Source organism: Callorhinchus milii, unplaced genomic scaffold (assembly GCF_018977255.1).
Source record: "Callorhinchus milii isolate IMCB2004 unplaced genomic scaffold, IMCB_Cmil_1.0 Scaffold3, whole genome shotgun sequence".
Classification (NCBI taxonomy): domain Eukaryota; kingdom Metazoa; phylum Chordata; class Chondrichthyes; order Chimaeriformes; family Callorhinchidae; genus Callorhinchus; species Callorhinchus milii.
In genome coordinates this window covers 79,326,342-79,347,180 of record NW_024704744.1, presented here as the reverse complement: position 1 = coordinate 79,347,180, position 20,839 = coordinate 79,326,342, and the positions used below count along the sequence as shown (strand labels likewise).

Here is a 20,839-nt window from a genome sequence, read left to right as displayed (position 1 = left end):
CACCCCCCGCCCCAACCGCCCTACCATCTGTGGCCGGGCCTTCAGCCTCTCAGCCCCTCGGCTCTGGAACTCTATCCCCCAGTGCCTTCGCCGCCTCCTCCCTTTCCTCCTTCAAGGCCGGACTCAAGACCTTTCTTTTTGACCGTGCCTTCAGCTCCCCTCTCGACTCTCTACCCCCTCCTCGCTCCCTCCCTTCCCTCCCTCACCCTGACCATTTCCCCCCTGCTCGGGTCCTGACCCAACTGTACAGCGCCTTGGGACGTCCTCCCGACGTAAAAGGCTCTCTATAAATGGAATCTTGTTGTTGTTGTTGTACTGTGCTGAAATTGACACTGATTGACACTCCTGCTTGTAACTCATTCTTACCCAGAACATTGAAAGCTGTGAACTCCTTATCACCTTCAATGTTGTGGAACTGCTGGAGTTTAACCAGTTAAATCTGCATTGTTTGCCCTTTTAGCTGGTTAAACACTTGCAGTACCCCAATCCACACTCCTGGGTCCCCAAGGTTTGGCTTTTGCCAACCCCGGCCTAATACTAATACCTAATACTTTCCGGAAATGGGTAAACAGGATGAGTCCCTCTGGGGAGAGTGTGCACATTCCATTCCAAACATGGAAATTTCCGTATATAAATGGCAAGCATGGAACACACAATTTGGTTTTGACACTTAAGAACAGTGGTGGATTTCTGCATGTGTCATATATCCAGCTGACAAAAAAAATTACATCTATGGAATCTTTATCTCCTGCAATCTCCTTTCTCTCATGGAATTGCAATGGGCTGTTGAAGCACATGCTTCGTGTCAACCAACCACTCCTTCTTGAGCTAACATACTTTTCCTGCCAATCTTTTCAACCTTGGTGATGTGCTGCACTTTGCAGAGAATAGACTGTGCTCTGGAGTAGGCATCTACATGCCTTTTATCCATTCTGAGTTCAATAGAATGAAATGGGTTTTCACTGGCACTTGCCAATCAAACTGTTTGTGAGCAAGAGACCGAGATCGATTTTGCTAACATTCACGAGCCAATAAGTATAGGTGAGGATTGGACGTAAGTATGAGTCCCTGAGAGATGGCAGTCTGCAAAGATCCAAACCTCTGTTTAACACAAGCCACTATGGCTATCCTCGGAGCATAACTAATTCAACTATCAGATCATTTGTAACTTTATATTAAACCTGGAATTCCTTAACGGAACTGAAGCCTTCTTGCAGGGATGGGCGCACATGCTAAACCATTGACGTCTCCAGAATCACTCTTCAGACAAGAAACGGTCACTTGTAAAGTCCCATCTCTCATCTGCACGAAACACACACACACACACACATACAAGGAAAGTTCTGATCCAATGATGGAAGAATTGACTGAGGTTTGACAAAGCATAGACATAACTGCACGTTCAATGAGTGAACAGTCGCAGGAAATAAAAATATTTTTTTGAGTGCCACAGCTTCCTTTTTTATTTAACGATGTTGCTTTGTTACTTTTTTTAAAAAAAACTGAAAACCTTACAAAAGTTTTATAAAAGCGTGACAACCAGGGTAAGCGAACCGAACAGCTGTGCTTCCTAAAAAAGGTGACGTCATTAATTCTGTTCACATTCTGTGCAGACACAACTTTGGAAATATGTCAGACCCTGAAAACTATATTTCAGACAGATTCCTGAGCATGTTTCTGAAAGGATGGGAGTTTTAAGGTTGCTGCTGTGCCTAGAGAGATATATCGCGCAGTTTTTATCTGCCAAGGGTAGAGCTGCTAATGTTGGTGTCAGTGTGGCTGCTGAAAGCCAAACATCTGCTAGTGATATGAGCTATAGGCATTCTCGAGCATTACCATTTATTATGCCTGATGCTTGTGGAATGATTTGTCACTTTAATCATTTTCCAGCGAGATCGAGAGATAACAGTAGTTTGAAACCCTTTTATAGTTTCCATCAACTGCTGCCAACAATGAGAGCAGAGTATTGTACTGCAATTCCAATAGAGGCCAAGGAACCCCAGTGTTTGCATTCAGAATTGATACCCTTAAAATGAATTTGGAGGTAAATTTCAAACCTTGATTTAACTTGACTTTCACGTGCGGGCGAAATTTGGGGCGCACGGAATTATCAACTGATTTCAGCACTGAACACGCCCACAGCTTTTGGAAAAGGGTTTGGACTGTAACCATTAAAATATGAATGGTGACATGGGGTGAGAGAAGAATTAAACAATTTCTCATCCAACAGACAACAAAGAAATGTTGCTTTACAGTATATACCGGCTATGTTAAGCTGGTATCTTATTTTTGGGTGGTCAAATCTGTTCCTCTCCACAATAAGGAGAGGTGTTTCCTACATCTGAGAGAGAAGGGATAGAGGGCTTGTACGGAGTACTAGCTGTACCCGTTGCAGCTTTGCTTGCAGCCAAAGGATCCAATGTAAATTCACAGACAGACATTTCATCTTTATACTCATCTGGGAGGACTCCTGTGGGAGGATTCCTTTTGGGAGGACTCCGTGACCACCAGGTGTAACTGCAGTGAAAAACGCAAAACTGAAAATAACTCATGAACAATAGGAGATGCCCGAAAACAAATATGCCCATGTCACTCCAAGATGCAAGTCCCTTCCGATGAGGTATAAATCACGCCTCTACGTCAATCAGTTATTGAGATCCTTCTTGAAGCGCAGACAGACATTGTCGTTTTATTACTATATCATAATATATACAGGAATAAAGATAGAAGAAGATAGAAGATAGATAAAAACTGGCATGACTAAGTTGGGTCTAATGGTCTGTTTTCAGGCCTATGTAACTCTGTCTTCAACTCTATGGAGCAAACCATTGTGATGGCAAAAGCTGAAACCCTTTCAAAAGGAAAGGGTTTCACGTTTTGAATGCCAGACATTTTTCACCATCTGCAAAATGTTGACAGTATCCATCTATTTGGGAGGAAGAGGAGAAAGGCACAGGTGATGATTTGAAGAATAATACTACTGCTAATAATATTTGCATCTGATATCGTGCATTATCTCAAAGCATTTCACAGGACATACTGTAAAGTGGAGTGACTGTGTACTTTGTCGACGAAACATGCCAGCCAGTTTGTGCACAGCATTGTCCCACAAACAGGCATGGAGTGAGTGACCAATTTTATTTAGGGGATTTATTGGCCAGGAAACTGGGCTATCAGAATAGTAGGATCTTTAACGTTCACCTGAGCAGGCAAACAGGCCTTTTAGCGTCTCATCTGAAGGGCAGATCCAAAGGATGGATGGAAATTATAAGAGAGTAATGTAAGAATAATGAAATCCCTATAGACAGACTAGTTAAATTATTAGGCATAAAGGTCATGTTCACAAAATAACCATTTAACATGCAATTGTTTTAATAAACTAAGAATGATGAAACATCAATAGGACAATAGCCATGAAATGATAACGGATTGTAATGTATAATGGATCAGACTCTTTTCTCTTTAATGGGATGTTATTAAAGTTGTGCAGTAAAGTGGGATAAATGAATCTGTACCAGTTGTATGTGTCAGTGTTATGATAATAATCTGTACATTTAATATAGCGCCTTTAACTTTGGTAAGGGTGTTTCAAAGCACTTCTCAGAACATTACTGTAAAGTGCAGTCTGACTATCTTTTATGGGCAAACACGGCAGCCAATTTGTGCACAGCAGTGTCCCACAAACAGACATGAAGTGAATGATCAATTTTATTTGAGGCATTGTTAGCCAGGACACTGGGAGAAACTCCCTTCTATTGGGAGCTTCATATATGGTGGGCTCATATTCTCTGTCTGGTTGAGGAAGTTGGAGAAAGAGATTTTTTGTTGTTTCCCTTCCACAACCTGTTGAGGCTGTTGGGAACTTGGATGCTTGTGGCTTCACAAATCTCTAGACAATAAAGATACATGTTTCCTTCCAACACAGGCAGAATGAATGTAAAATCTCCCCTCCCCTTCAGAATGTATAAGTTCGTATAGACAAATACCCACCAGAACTGTCTTTGTCTTCACAACGGAAATGGATGCCCCAAATGCCGCAGTATTGGGTGAGAGGAAATAGATCAGATTACTATAGACAGAGAGGAAGTTCTGAAAAGATTGACTGGGCTCAAAATTGATAAGTCACCAGAACCAGATGGGTTTCACCCAAGGTTGCTTTGGGAGATACGGGTTTAAATAGCGGAGGCTTTGGCCATTATATTTCAATCTTCATTGGACACAGGAATGGTTCCAAGAGACTGGAGAGTGGCTAATGTTACCCCCTCTACAAAAAGGGGCAGAAAGACAAACCCGGAAATTACAGGCCAGTCAGCCTAACTTCGGTAATAGGAAAACTACTGGAGACCATAATCCGGGACAGAATAAATCTCTACTTAGAGGAACATGAGGTAATTAGAGACAGCCAACATGGATTTGTTAAAGGCAAATCTTGCCTAACAAATCTAATAGAATTTTTTGAAGAGGAGACTGCGAGTGTTGATGAGGGAAATGCGGTGGACGTTATTTACATGGATTTCAAAAAGGCTTTTGACACACCACGGTATTAAGGGGACAGTGGCAGTTTGGATTAAGAACTGGCTGAGTGACAGAAAGCAGAGGGTGGTGGTTAATGGGTGTTTCTCGAAATGGAAGGAGGTGTCCAGCGGTGTCCCCCAGGGATCGGTATTGGGACCACTGCTCTTTCTAATATATATTAATGATCTGGACTTGGGCATAGAGAGCACTATTTCCAAGTTTGCAGATGATACAAAGTTAGGTAGGGTAGTAAATAGTGAGGAGGACTGTAACTAACTGCAAGCAGACATACACAGAATGGTGGAATGGGCTGACATGTGGCAGATGGATTTCAATGTGGATAAGTGTGAAGTGATACACTTAGGTAGGAAAAATGATAGGAGGCAATATAGACTTGGTAGCTCAATCTTAAGGGGGGTGAACATACAGAGAGATCTGGGTGTTCAAGTGAGCGAATCATTAAAGGTAGTGGGGCAGGTAGATAAGGCAGTAAAAAGGGTATTTGGTGTACTGAGCTTTATTAGTAGGGACATAGAGTATAAGAGTAGGGAGGTTATGGTTAATCTATACAAACGCTGGTTAGGCCTCAGCTGGAGTACTGCGTCCAGTTCTGGGCACCTTACTTCAGGAAGGACATTAAGGCACTGGAAAGGGTGCAGAGGAGATTCACGAGAATGATACCAGGAATGGGGAACCTTAGCTATGAGGACAGGCTGGAGAAGTTAGGACTTTTCCCATTAGAGCAGAGAAGGTTACGCGGGGACTTGATAGAGGTCTTCAAGATCATGAAAGGTTTCGACAGGCTAGATAGGGAAAATCTGTTTCTGCTGGTAGGTGTGTCTGTGACCCATGGTCACAGTCTTAAGATATCTACCAAAAGAAGCAGAGAGGAGGTTAGAAGAAATTTTTTCACTCAACGAGTTGTTCGAATTTGGAATGATCTGCCTGAAAGGGTAGTGAAGTCCGATTCGATAACAACTTTTAAGAGAGAACTGGATAGGTATCTGGGGAAGACAGGTTTGCAGGGTTATGGGGAGAAAGCTGGTGATTGGGGTTAGTGAAAGTGACTTGCTCTGTCAAAGAGCCGGCACAGACTCGATGGGCCGAATGGCCTCCTTCTGTGCCGTAACATTCTATGAATCTATGAAAACTCTTACGTAGAAAGTTTGTTCAGTTCAGTATGTTGGTAAATTTGTGGACGCTCACATTAATGGATGCCAATGCCAGGAAGTTGAACATGTTTCTCCTCTTAGTAATTAGTATTAGCATCAAGCACTGACTGGTCAGGTATGATTAGGATTATTATTTGCAGAGTAAAGCTCCTTCTAAACAGAAAACAGGGGAAGAAGTCCACCCAAGAAGGATTTCCTCTATTTCATAGGAATTTCCTATTTTTATTTACACAAGTTTGTTTTCTAATCAAAGTTCAAGCTATAAAATAAATTTGTTTATTCTGTTTGTTTTTATATTGAATAAAGTAAACAATTAAAGACTCTGACAAAGCCTAAGATGTGGGATGAGAGAGCAAACACATTTGTAACTATAATAGTAATAACTACAGTAATTATTTAACTACAGGACTTGTGGAGTCCTGTAGCTCAGTGGTTAGAGCACTCGCTTTGCAAGTGAGAGACCTGAGTTCAATTCCAGGCAGAGGGCGAAACCTTGGGCAAGTTTCCTTACTCCACACAGAGCCTAATAATAATCCCTCCAAAACCAAAACAATAATAAATTGGTCATTTTCAATCTACGTCTGTTTGTGGGACATTACTGTGCGCAATTGGCTGCCGCGTTCGCCCACAAATATACAGTCAATTCACTTTACAGTGTGTTCTGTGAAGCGCTTTGGGACATCCTCCCGATGTGAAAAGCGCTATATCAAATGCAAGGATTATTATTATTATTATTATTCAGGGGATCCAGAATTTGGCAAATTCTGAAATAAGTCTTAATTTTGAACCGGTTTTCTCAAAGTAACTTTTAAGAACCATTGAAATCCAGCTTCAAAGTCAAAAGTGAATCCAACAGCGAGCCCTTTGTGAAATGCTCCATGAATAGAATAAATCTAGACCCAGGTGGAATTTCTCTCCTAGTATGCTCGAATATTATTGTCGGGCCACTGTGTGATGCATCAGTGTGACATTTCCATTTCCCACATCACCCATCATTGTGACGTCTCTGAATGAGAATGCCAAATGTCGCTGAACTGGGGGCAGTTTGTATGATGGAACTGGATTGAGACTGTCCAAGATTGTTTCATGTAAGACTCCTGTAAACAACATAGAGTAGAAACCCTCATTCCATAAGTCTCAATGATTCAAATTCGGATCCAAGGTCTGTATCCTGACATGATACTCACTTCCCTTAACACAATGTAACTGAGCATTTCAGCCGTGGCCAATTACAGTACTTAATATTGGGTCCCATAATTATTATGTGACAGAATAGCAAATATCAAGTGCAGATGGCTCATGATTTTCATTTCAAGGCTGATTGTGGGACATTGTGTGCAGATTGACCTCCATATTCGCTCACAAAAGTCACTCATATTGAGTATGAACACCGCCACAGATTAGTTGGGCTAAATAGTCTGTTTCCGTGCTGTATTACTTAATGTAACTCTATAACCCCCACATAGAACCTCTTATTGCCTGGGTTAAATCTCCAAGGTGGTGGCTATTGAGAAGCTCTGATAATAATAATAATAATAATCCTTTGATATATTTGATATAGCGCCTAATCACGTCTTCTAGACGTCTCATAGCGCTTCACAGAACATACTGTAAAGTGAATTGATTGTACGTTTTGGGGGCGAAACTTGGCAGCTAATTGTGCACAGCAGTGTCCAACACAACAGTCGTGGATTGAGTGAGCAAATTATTATTATTAGTTGGATGAAATGAACTTTATATCACTAGGAAATGTTCAGTGGTCTATCTGACGCTAGTAAAGCAGTATTAGCTGTTTCTACTGGAATCATTTTAACTTTTTCCAAGATTATTTCAATTTGGCAAAGGTTTACAGCGAGAATCTCAAAAATGCCACATTAAGTTGACCTGATCTTTAAAAGGTCAATGCGATGTATGTGATGAACGTTTATTTGAAACAAAACATGCTTATTTGCCTGTTTAAGGCAAAGATTTTCTTGAAAAAAGATTTTCTGTGGTTGCAATGCAGGGATGACTGAATGCTCACAGCACGCCTCAACCCTCTTTGGTCGAGATTGTATGACCACAAGTGATTTACGGGAGACAAAAAAGAATGTTGCTTTGTTGAAAGTTGGAGCAGTTTGGGTTGATATACGATACATTGTAAGATTAAATGTACTTCAGTGTTTCATATTCATTATGATTTATAACGGCTTGAGAGCTTTGTTTCTTTAATGGTTTTGACAAACTGTGACAATCAAACTGAAATCACTTGAACAGAGCAACTGATATGAGTGGTTTATGTGTCAAACGGCTTCCAAAGTAAAAGTGTGGGTTTCCTTATAATTGTGCAATATATATTAACGCATTAAAAAGATCAATTTAAAATGATGCTCACAAGCATGCAATATATTACACTGCATTGCAACCTCATTTTTTTCACGAAAATTTTTGCCTAAACAAGCAGCTCTTTCTCTGCCTGGTACTTCCTAACAGCGTCGTGGCTGAGAGCCAAAATCCTACCCAATGTTATAGTACACAACTTTTCAAACCCAGTGTTATCGGAGCTTATTTTTATTCCTAAAATTAAAGATCCTGCGGCTCTATTTGAAAAGAGAACGGAGTTTCCTTGGTGTCCTGACTCACAATCCTCCAGATAAAATTGGTCATTCATATCGTACAAGCTAGTGTAGTATGTAAAGCGCTTTGAGACGTCCTCCAAACATGAAAGGCACTATATCAAGTATAAAGATGATTATTATACAGCACTGTTTCGCTGCTGTGATTCACTACACCATTAAGATCCCATGCTTAACAGCATCTTACATTGATATAGTGCCTTTTACAAAACAGAAAAGTCTTGATGGGCTTCACAGCATGAGTTTGATTAGTAAAATATTAGTAAAATATCCATCAAATGCAGGGCGGTATTCAGCTCGATGCTACTTCAGTCATCATAAAATACTTGCATTGATGTGATGCCTCATCATGTGAAATCATCATGTCTGCCTGGCTTGGTTGGTAGCATTCCCACCTCTGAGTCAGAAGGTTGTAAGTTCAAGCGCCTTTTCACGTTAGGAGGATGTCTCAAAGGATACGCTGTAAACTAGATTTTGTAGGCGAATTTGCGCACAGCAGCGTCCCACAAATAGCCATAAAGTGAGTAACTAAGTTTACTTGGGGGGAATTGTTGCACACACTGACGCAGAGGTGAGGGTGCTACGAACTGAGCCAGGTTGACACCTTAATATTAATCCTTGCATTTGATATAGCGCCTTATTACATCATTGGAATGTCTCTAAGTGCTTTGCAGGATACCACTGCAAAATGGAGTGCGACTATTATTTGTATGCAAATCCAGCAATATAACAGTAACAATTTGCAATTATATAGCACCCTTCACACCAGACAGCGTCAATATCCCTCTCCAGTCATGAAGCGAAGACTAATTTTATGTGGAGAATTATGCCCGGAACACTGGGAGAAACACTCTTCTCTTTTTGAATAATATTGCAGGATTTTAGGCCACTCTCTGGCAAAGAGGTGTAATTAGTATCCACCCCCAAAGCCAGTTTCAAAATTTTCAGATTGTTCTCAAGTACTGGTCACAGAGTGGGACTGAGACCAAAGATAAGGACGCAAACAAAAAATGAATCATGATCTAGAAATAAGTAAATAACTAACATACTTGTATTTAATATAGCTTCTTATCATGTCGGAATAAATCAAGCATCAATGATCTAGATGAGGACATTGAATGTAACGTATCTAAATTTGCGGATGACACTAAAGTACGTGGGAGAGTAAGTTCTGAGGATGATGCAAAAAGATTGCAACGGGATATAGATAGGCCAGGGGAGTGGGCGAGTAGGTGGCAGATGGAATTTAATGTGGAGAAGTGTGAAGTTATTCACCTAGGTAGAAAAATAGAAAAACAGATTATTTTCTAGAGGGGGAGAGATTAGATAGCGTTAGTGTGCAGATGGATTTGGGTGTCCTTGTACACCAGTCTCAAAAGGTTAGTTTGCAGGTGCAGCAAGCAACTAAGAAGGCGAACGGTATGTTAGCGTTCATTGCAAACGGTTTAGAGTACAAGAGTAGGGAAGTCTTGCTGCAACTGTATAGGGCCTCGGTGAGACCGCACCTAGAGTATTGTGTGCAGTTTTGGTCTCCTTATTTAAAAAAGGACATACTTGCCCTGGAGGGGGTGCAGCGTAGATTCACTAGGTTGGTTCCTGGGATGAGGGGACTGACCTATGAGGATAGGCTGAATAAACCAGGGCTGTATTGTCTAGAGTGCAGAAGAATTAGGGGAGATCTTATTGAAACATATAAGATTCTTAAAGGGCTGAGTAAAGCAGCCACTGAGGGTCTGTTTCCCCGGGTAGGAGAATCTATAACCAGGGGTCACAGTCTTAAAATTAAGGGTCAGCCTTTTAGAACAGAGTTGAGGAAACATTTCTTCACTCAGAGGGTAGTGAATTGATGGACTTCACTACCCCAGAAGGCTGTAGATGCTCAGTCCTTGAACATCTTCAAGGCTGAGACTGATAGATTTTTTAAAAACAGAGGGATTAGGGGATATGGGGATAGGGCAGGTAATTAGAGTTAGGTCTGAAGATCAGCCACGATCTTATCGAATGGCGGGGCAGCTCGAGGGGCCGAATGGCCTACTCCTGCTCCTAATTCTTATGTTCTCATCTGAAAGTTCTTAAAACAGAGTTGCATTGAACTAGAGTGAATGTTGTCATGCAAGCAGATAGCACCAGGAAGTGCCATGGGGTCTTTATTTAGGTGTCTAGTTGGTAGCACTTGTGCCTCTGAGTCAGATGATTATAGGTTCGAGCCCCACATCGTGAATTTGAGGTCATAGTCTAGGCTGATGGTAAACTGAGGTCCTGTCTGCCTGTTCAGGAGGTTAAAAATCCCATGGCACTATTCAAAAAGAGAAGACATTTTTTCTAATTTCCAGACCAGATTTCCTCCAGCTAAAAATGTGTCCTATTGTCTGTTTGTGAGATGTTGCTGTACAGTTTGGCTGCCGCATTCGCCAACAAATATACTTATTAAAAAAAATCCTATGAAATACTTCATTTTGATGATGTGATAAAGCATTGTATCAAAGCCAAGCCTTATCTCACGTACTGTACCGTAACTGCTTTCTGTGAGGTCGGTCTATTATTTTTCCAGTAAGTTAAACATTTACTGATCCGGGCATTTGAACACTGCTGTTTCTTACATGTCTAGTGTGAGTTCAAAGAAAGTAAAATCGATGGTTTAAGTTTCACAAAAGTATGTGGAGTATTTGATTTATTTCAAACATAAAACAAGATCTTCACATAAGTACAAAGATTTGCATTGGTTGCTATTGTGTTTCCATTCCCTAATCTGCCCAAAAGACAATGTACTTTTCTGAAATGTTCACTAATCCCTTAATCAGATTAGATTCGTGGCAATTTTTGATTTTTTTTTGTGTGGTTAAACTTCAATCTTTTTTTTAATTGCAGGCATTCCCTTGTATATCCACTGGTATCTATGGTAAGTACTGCTTGTTTTTAATACTTATTGTGAAATGTGAACCTCCCTGTCTTTCTGTTTTTTTTAATTATTTTTCTCTGTTAGGTATGCGCAAAGCAATCCAGTAAATCAGTTAGCACCTCATTTTGATTATTTCCGGGTGAGTTAATCGTTTTCCCATAGAATGAGTGCTACAACACAGAACTTCACACTTATTAAAACTCTGAATTGAACAGGGATTAAAACCTGTTCCAGTTTTTAAGTCTCTTTTTTTTAACTATTTGTAATCCTCGCATTTGATACAGCACCTTTCGTGTTGAGAGGACGTCTAAAATCGCTTCACAGGAATTACTGTATAGTGATTTTTTTTTGGGGGGGTCAGCTAGGTGTCCAAGCAGTAACCCATCGCCATGGTTAAGAGTATCCAAACCAAACTGAGAATTACATGCATTTCATCCACAAATTCCAGAGATAGATTGTTGGATTGGAATGTGTGCTCTCTCCCTAGAAGGACGTATCCTGCTTACCTAAGAGAAGTCACTGCATGGTTTTGTAGGCGAAAGTGGCAACCAATTTGCGCACAGCAATGTCCCACAATGTCCCACTGCCCGGGTTGCCATCTTGCAACACCACAGTTTTTGTGCCACATTTATTTTATGCCCGCAGCAGTGTAAGTTCTGTGTGAAAATCGTAGCATAGATCAGGGATTTCCAAATGGCAGACCACAATCTGGAAGTACATGTTCTTCAGACTGTCACATGTAACCTGTCAGCGGTTGCCAGGGAGAACATCTTCTCCCTCTGTGAGTGCTCCTCTACACCGTCTCTAGCCCTGGGCTGGAGCTCAGCATCATGCGATCAACATGTGACGGACGGTTTGAGATGGTTGGCAGTGAGTCTCAAACATGTTTGCTGGAATTAAGAAGCTCTTCATTATCAGATGAAGCTGAGAGTTTCAAGTGGAAACAAGCTGCAGTTGTTGACAAATGATTCTCTACCTGGAGTTCCTTTGCTGGCAGAACAAAAAATAACAGGCGCGTGATTTGTGAGCACAGATTTTAGGAAACAACAATTCCTCACAAAGGTGGAATTTTTTTTTAGTCTTGAAATTATTCTTTGTGAAATTGAAATATGTCCCTTTGAGGCTCAAAAGATGTAGCCTTTTTGTACACCTATTTATCATCCCACAACTTTGATGCAGCAGCAAGGAACAGTTGCTGGATATTTTAATATTGCTGTCTGGATATTTTAATATCCTGGTGTCTTATTTTCAGAATAAATTGATTATAAATTTAATTAGCTGGTCAAATTATTTGTGAGAGCTTCTCTGAGCTGGCTCCAACATGACATGTTTGTCCACACCTGGAGAGCTGTGTAGACATCTGGTTGTCACCTCATAACAGGTATGATCATAAAAAGAAGCACTTCAGAGAAGTACACAAATGGTTGATCTGTAGTATTACAGAGATGAATTATGAGGATTGACCAGATAACTTTGGGCTCTTCTGCCTCAAAGTGTCATCTCATTAAGTAACCTTTTAACGGTATATAAGACGCTTAACAAAATGAAGTACAATAAAATTGGTCATTCGCTTCATGGGTGTTTGTGGGACATTGCTGCGGCTACTGTATCGCCAACAAAGTAATAATATAATAATAATCATTGCATTTGATAGAGCATCTCAAGTTATTGAGACGTCTCAAAGCGCTTCACAGAATATATTGTAAACTGAATTGATCGTGTGTTTTGTGGGCGAAAATACATAGTCATTACACTTTACAGTAAAATCAAGTATTTTGAGGCTCAAAGTGATAAGGGGCTATATCAAATGTAACTATTATTATATTAGTAAACCAAAAGCAACTACATTTTTGCTGGTGAGGATAAATCCAAAGCTAATTTCTAATTTCCTCCATGTAGGAAGTTCCTCCCGACACGCCTCCTGACTGGGAACAGGATTCACAGTGTGAGGAATCCCGTTTTCTCAATGCGTTCCTACAATGTACCACATTCTAGAAACAGAATCTGTGTGACTGCTATTTTCCTGCCATGATGCAGCAGATGTAAAGAAATGCCAAATTACTAACATGTTTTTCCAGTAAATTACAAGTATTTTTCACATCATCCAGGATTTCCCAGGGTGATAAAATGAGAGATTCACAGGCTGAAATAACTTTAAAAATACCGTTTGGAAAATAAGATAAACTTGTCAGTCTGCTCCAGTGATATCACTCTCGCCTCTGGGTTAGAAAGTTGTTGGGTCAAGCTCCACTTAGGGACTTGGAATCACATAAAGTATAGTGACTATGTATTTGTAGGCGAATGCAGGAGCCAATTTGCACCCAGCAATGACTTGTATACAGCCATGAATTAAGTGTCGAGTTGTATGTGGGGTATTGTTGGCTGGGACAACATGAGGTATTTTCAAATTGTGCCTCAGAATTTTTAACGTCCACCTGAACAAGCAGATGGGACCTCAGTTTAGTGTCTCATCCAGATGACTGTACCAACAATGCAGCACTTCTCCAGAACTGCACTGGAACGTCAATTTAGACTATGAGCATTTGTAGCGAAGGTCATTGCCAGAACCTGACTGAGCAAGATGGAGCTAACCAATAAAAGGTTACTTTGTCCTTTTTTGCCACACTCCATCAGTGGTTGAGAGTGAACGCTCCTTGAAATCTGCTACATCATTTACTCTGCTCAATCTGCTAGGGGAAGAATGAGTCATAAATTGCAAAAAATAATCTTTATTGAAAAAAAGTTATCGCGCTCAAATATTGGGTGAAAATGACACGACTAGAGCCTTTCTGTGGCAAAAAGCACTGGTTGGTACAGTGCAGCCCCTTTAGAATGTGCTCCCTAATAGCACAACTTTGTTTATAATACGCAGGAACCAGCTGGCGTGCCAGGGAGCAAGCTGGGCGGCTGCCTTCTTGCATAGTGAGACCGGCTATCATGCCTCGCAAGAGGTATTTTATGGATTGCAACCAATGCAATAAAACGAGGCTCCATTGTGAGATACTACCACATACCCAGCAGTCTGAGGTTCATTCTCTGGTCGGTCTGGAGTTAAATGATCCTTCTTAATGAGGGGCTTATGGTTGCCACATAAGCCTAAAGGTCCCAGGTTTTAATCCCTGGTCTGGGCTGAGTTAGCTGATCGCAGCTTGGGTGTTGATAAGGAGCAAACAGTTAACCTCAGCATAGCTCAAATCTGTTTCAATGCCTGTTCATTGATCTCCTAGTGGAACTGTCCCTGCATGGACATTAGGTAAATACAGGATTAGATAGCTTTGGTCAATAACCATAATAATAATAATAATCCTTGCATTTTATTAGCACTTTATCACATCATCGAGACGTCTCAAAACGCTTTGCAGAATATACTGTAAAATAAATTGACTGTATATTATGTAGGCGAAATGCAGCAGGTAATTGTGCTCAGCAGTGTCCCACAAACAGTCATGGATTGAGTGACCAGATTATTTTTTTTAAGGATTATTATCCACTGAAAGTGATCCGCCAATTGACTAACAACAGGCGGAGTAATGAAACTTGCCTAAGATTTCACCTTGTCCTGGAATTGAACCTGGGTCCTCTTGCTTGCAAGGAGAGTGCTCTAACCACTATGTTACAGGACTCCATGTACATTCCTGATAATCTTAGTTGTAATAAAGTGGGTCACGTTTGTCTGAAGCCCCTGGTGCTTACAGATTTTGGTGTGTATGTGTGTGAGAGAGAGAGAGAGAGACATTAGTCAGCAAGATGAATAACAGTAATAGTTCATTTCTCAATTGCAGTGTCAAAACCATCACTAAGACAACTAATCACAATCAGGGTAGGCTACAAATGATGGACCTTGTGGAACACAAAAGAAAAATGAGGGTCTGTGCTACTTTGACAGAACCATCTTTCAGTGCATCCCATTAGACACATCCAGGGAGGGGTTGCTGCAGAAGTGACATGGTGACACCCATAAACAAACTGTTTTGTCACAGCACTTGGGGGGGCTGATGCACTAAGGTGTATTGAGTGCTGGCATATTTGTAGCTCGTCCATCAATGCAGTAGGCCTCAGTTCAAATAGATTATTCATCCTGGAAGTGCTACCGCTCACCGCTGTACAACATCAGCACAGATAACATGACCCTAAATTGAATCCTGCAGAGTGATTGTCTGCTTAATCCCATGGGAGTCCATTGCTTCCGAGGGTCAAGTGTAGAGAAAAGCATAGGAGTGTCTTGTAATGCCCATTGAAGCTGTCACATATGCATCGCAGCTGCATTGTTGTTTTAACCCACTTCTTTATGTTATAACCTGGTTGTACTCTGAACCCCGTTCCCCGCATGTGCGCAGAGCCAGTACGCTTGCTTTCTGCTCACTGGCTGGCTCTCATCCTAAAAGAGTTGATTTCTGGGTCACTAGGTCTGTGCTGACATCATCTCCGGTGTGCAAGGCAGGAAGTAATCTCACTGGTGACATGATAAGTCTTTTTTAACCCAACAACAACTTGCATTTATATAGCGTCTTTCACACAGGGTCGCGTCTAGGAGCTTAACGCAGCAACCAGCTAGCACACAGGGAGCAAGCTGGCTGGCTACACACAGGAGCAGTGAGACTGGTTTGATGCCAATTATAATAATAATCCTTGCATTTGATACAGCGGCTTTCATGTCAGGAAGACGTGAAAGAATTATCTTAAATTTATATGTAATAAAACCCGCTAAGAAGAAAACCTAACAAAATATTTCAAACTGATTTTAAAGTTTAGGATAACAAGAGGTCCAGTTCTGAAAAGAAAAATGTACAATTTTGCTTTATGGCTGCTTGTGGACTGTGGCTGTATTGTCTACAAAAATACACATCACTTTGGGATGTCCTTCTGACATTAAAGGCACGCTATCAAATTGCAAGGATTATTACTATTATTTTTATTATAATTTGCATCAAACGTGTTCAATTTATTTATCTTTTTGAATTGCATCTTTTCATAATCCATTTCACCATTTGAATGTCTAAATTCCCTTACAAAAGATTGTATTAAAATAATTTTACATAACTGAATCCCTCCCCCCACCCTACCCCCCTTGAGGCAGGCTGTAGTTAAAAGCTTTGTATCTGTTTTAATGCAGCTGAAAATGATATTGATACTATTTTGTTCATTGCTCAGTGGAATTTCAAAAGTGCGCATAAATCCTGTAAAGAAAGGACTGTGTTGACATTCATATTTAATTGCATTTTAGTCGACAGCTAATAATGTGGTAATCCTTGCTTAATGGCTAGAAAATAGACTTTTTCTGAATATCCATTCAAGGGGATATAAGAAGCATGCAATAAAATTGTTGCTTTTCATGTCGGATCTCATTTTCCATTGACTACTTTTAATATCCGATCCTTTTTGTTAATAATGCGCAAAGCAACAAACAAAATGCCACTGAATAATGAGTTCTCTCCTGTTTAAACACTTGGCAAATAAAGCATTATTTACACTCTTTCTATCCTCTGTTACCTTGCCTTATGTTTGCCTACAATATAAACAGAGAGGGAATTATGGCGCCCATAATTATATGATTAGCAACCATTCTCTTTTTGTTGGTTGTTAATTAGACCAATAAGGCCAACTGTAATTGCCTCTGTGGACATGCATTTAGATAGGTTTACATATACATTTAGACATGGTTTACATATGCTGCAAAATAGACCCCCACTGGGCTTATAGTTAAAAACAATGATATGTTAATGATATTAATAATTGTTGCATTTGATACAATGCCATATCACATTGTCGAGGCATCTTAAAGCATTTACTGGATTTACTATAAAATGTAGTGACTGTATTTTGGAGGTGTTCGTTTTCCTGTAAATGCCTCTGATGTTTTGATAAAGTAATAAGATGAATAACCCTAAGATATCAGATACAAGGATTATTAACTTTTATTATCATCAGAATCCTCATTAGAGCTGCATATTTCAATTAGTTCAGACCTAGGATTTACACTATCCATACTTACTGGTTTTACATTACCTGCATGACTGTTCAGCGCCTTGGGATGTCCTCCTGACGTGAAAGACGCTCTATAAATGTAATTTTGTTGTTGTTGTTGCTGATGTGAATCTTCGCAGGATTTCTTGTAAGATAATACTGCACATTAGAACCTGGTATTTCTTTATTGACCACCATCATGTCACAAATGACTTAACGTACCTATGGATTGTTGGAATGAGAAATGGTGTCACTCTAACCTCTGAGTCAGAAAATTCTGGATTCAAGCTCCACATCAGGACTTTGAACTCAACAGTCTAGCCTGATATAGTGTGGGGAACGCTATATTTTTGGAGGTGATATCCTTTGATGAGACCCCGAGTTAAACCAAGTTCCCTTCTGTCTGCTCAGGTAAATCTTAAACATTCCATGGTACTACTTGAAAAGAGGAGGGAGTTTCTCCCAGATTTGGGGCCAATAATCCCCAGATAATACTGGTAGCTTCATAGCTATTTGTGAAACATTGCTGTGTGTAAATTGGTTGCCTTGTTCGTCTATAAAATACAGAATCATTGCACTTTACCGTGTATCCTGTGACATGACTCTGAGACGTTTCAATGATATCCTAAGGGTCTGTACCAAATGTAAGGCTTACTACAAGGCTTTTTTTGTAAGTAAACATTTTGCTGTGTTCTATCTATCCTTTATCAAAGGAAATTACTTTATTCTGCCTTCGTGCCAATGCACAATGTTGTTTGCCAGTTTGTTAACTTGGCGCTCTGTATTCATCCAGGGTGATCTCTTCAACATAGCCTTCTGGGTTCACTTTTGCTGTTCTGTTGCCAAATTGCACTTGATCTCGGCAGAACTCCCAAAAGCACTGTTTAATTAGATAGTGCTGAGATCTGACATGACCTGCTAGGCTCTAATTGCTATAAATTTTAAAGTCTATTTAATTGCTGTTCTCACCTGTGACCACGCAAAGGCGTTGTAACAGAAATGCGATGGAAGCTTGGTTTGCCACTGGCATCATTTGCTGTGGTCTCATTTACAAGCACTGTAAATTAACGAACCACTGGAAGATGACATAATTCAAAGGCTATTTAAATGCACTCGGCAAAGCATCAATTACCAGAAGGAAACCAGGGCTCATGATATTTGCTTTGGGACCTTGGGACAGCCTGGGACATCCTCCCAATGTGAAAAGCTCGAAACAAATGTAATTTGTTGTTGTTGTTTTATGGCCCTTGTAATTTAAGGATGCAAATTACAGATGCTTTTTTGCCCCCAAGGTTGTACATCGTAAAAGACTAGTTACTCTAACAAGCGCTTTGTGACTTGCTCCTGATGTGAAAGGCAGCATATAAATTTAAATTGTATTGTAACCCGAGGTTCAGGTTAAGTGTCAAATTCCCAACCTCAGTTTTGTTGGATAAGCTAAAGCATCCAGTGGGAACAGATTCTTGTCCGCACTGTGGAGTAACATTCATCTCTCAGACGCTATCTTAACACTTCCTAGTGTCATTGGCAGAGGTCTGAGAATAGAAGGATCACTGGTCTAATGGATGTGTGTGGCCTAAGGAGACTGGGAGAGAAAGTAATTTAAGTTGCTTTTGCTCCTGTTCAGCTTTTTTAGAGTTTTGAAGGACATTCAAAAGGGACACAAGGGCAGCAAACTGCAACCTCTAGCACGCATCCACTGTTGGTACTTTCATGCTGTAGAGTTCATTCGTTCCTGATGTGATTTTTAGTGCTCTGTGGTTGAGCTTAATTCTGTTGCCTGCGGCAGTAAACATACTGTAGTGACGGTAGGAAAGCTGATTTGCCAGTTATTTTCTGCACATTCAACTTGGGGCTCTACCATTTTCATTTCCTGATTATTCTTCAATACATTCCTCTTCCCCCCTCCCAACCACCTGGAAACCCACAAACAGGATAAGTATAGGGAGCATGTGAATAGTTTACTTCAACAAGAGGTTACGTTCAAGCATCTCAGTAACTCTCTCAAGCTGGAAATTTACTCTGCTTGGTTGAATTGCAAGGCAAGCAGCCCACAGTTTAGGAGTACTTCAGGTGGAGTTATATTAACAAAGTAATGACTTTCTCATTGTCGGCCACAAGAACACAAAGGGAGCTGCGTTACTCAGAGGATAATAGCTGTCTTCAAGTATGTTGTAAGATTGTAGTGCAATTATAGGTTTGAGTTGAAGCTATAGAACTACTATAGTGAAAGATACGTCTTTTGAAGCCCGCGACTGAATTGCAGCCTACAAAGCACAGTGATTTGCAGCCTGGTAACATAGTGAATTAGACCCTGGTGACACACATTGAATTCCAGCCTGATATTGCACAATCAATTCCAGTTTGGTGCAATCTGGCTTCATGGACAGCACAAGATCACAATATGGATCCTCTCGGCAGAACTCCCCAAAGTACTGTTTAATTAGATATTGCTGAGATCCGACATGACCTGCGAGGCTTTATCCTGGACAATCCTGGACCAGTCGTTAATTACCCTTTGGGTAAAGATGTACTGAATTTGCCCTTTGCAAACCGGTACCTGTGTCCTCTTGTTCTCGGCCCTAAGAACAGGATTATGTGTTTGTGGGGGCGGCAATTTCTAAATTGTGTGGATTCCTGTAGAATAGTGGTTAGTGCACTCACCTCACAAGCAAGAGGATACAAGTTTGATTCCTGGCCAGGGCAAAACCTTAGGCAAGTTTCCTTACAGAACTTGTGGAGTACTGTAGCATAGCGGTTAGCGAGTTCACCTCGCAAGTGAGAGGACCCAGGTTTGATCCCTGAGCAGGGCAAAATCTTAGGCAAGTTTCCTTACACAACATACCTCTGTTTATCCAGCAGTAAGTAGGAACCCAGTTGTTAATCGTTTGGCGGATCGCTTTTCTGGGAGTAATAATGCCTTAAAAAAAGTTACTAAATAATAATTTGATCACTCAGTCCACAACTGTTTGTGGGCCACTGCTGTGCGTAATTGACTGCCGCGTTTCACCCACAAAATATACAGTCAATTTACTTTATAGTATATTCTGTGCACCGCTTTGAGACATGTCAAGGATATGATAAGGTGCTATATCAAATGCAAGGTTTTTTATAATTATTATCCCAATGTCCTTGTGAACTAACTGGGAGATTTTTTCTCTAAAGCTGCAGGACTGATACCACAATCCTTTGCCAGCTATTATTTATTCCTGTTGGAAAATTTAAATGGAACTCAAAGCTGAATTTCTTGAGTGGGTGGTTCTAGCAACTTGTGACAGCCATTATGAGGCAGGCAGCTTGCGACAGAATTTTATTATATATATATAATATAAGATTAAAGAGTAGACTAAGGTTGTAAAGGCGTTCATTTGACAACAAAAGGATATTACAGAGAAGTGATTATTTTTTAACTGGGTTATAGTCTTGTGTGTATACGATCCTGGGATTTTTAATTGGATTTGAGACACCAATGCAGAAACCCTCTGTCCATATCCTGAAAAGGTTTTGGTTGAAATCTGCAACATTCAGTCCCAATTGCCTGGCTGAAATGGCTGAGTTTTTCTTTTTATTCCAACACTGTATTTTATTCATATAAATAGTGTTCGTTTTGCTTTTCTCCTGTGCAAATAAAAAAAATCCTACATGCATGTCAGCTCACCAATATACTACTCCCA

The 20,839-nt window shown here is 40.4% G+C and overlaps 1 protein-coding gene across 2 annotated transcripts in view; it reads left to right on the top strand.

The window, feature by feature from the left end:
• The window catches only part of macrod2 (mono-ADP ribosylhydrolase 2), a 608,721-nt gene that overhangs the window by 411,269 nt on the left and 176,613 nt on the right, over positions 1-20,839 (top strand). For both annotated transcript variants that reach the window (XM_007892291.2, XM_007892290.2), the window contains exon 9: positions 11,171-11,201. In XM_007892291.2, coding sequence (XP_007890482.2) covers positions 11,171-11,201 — 31 coding nt within the window. The remainder of the gene's footprint in view (positions 1-11,170; positions 11,202-20,839) is intronic.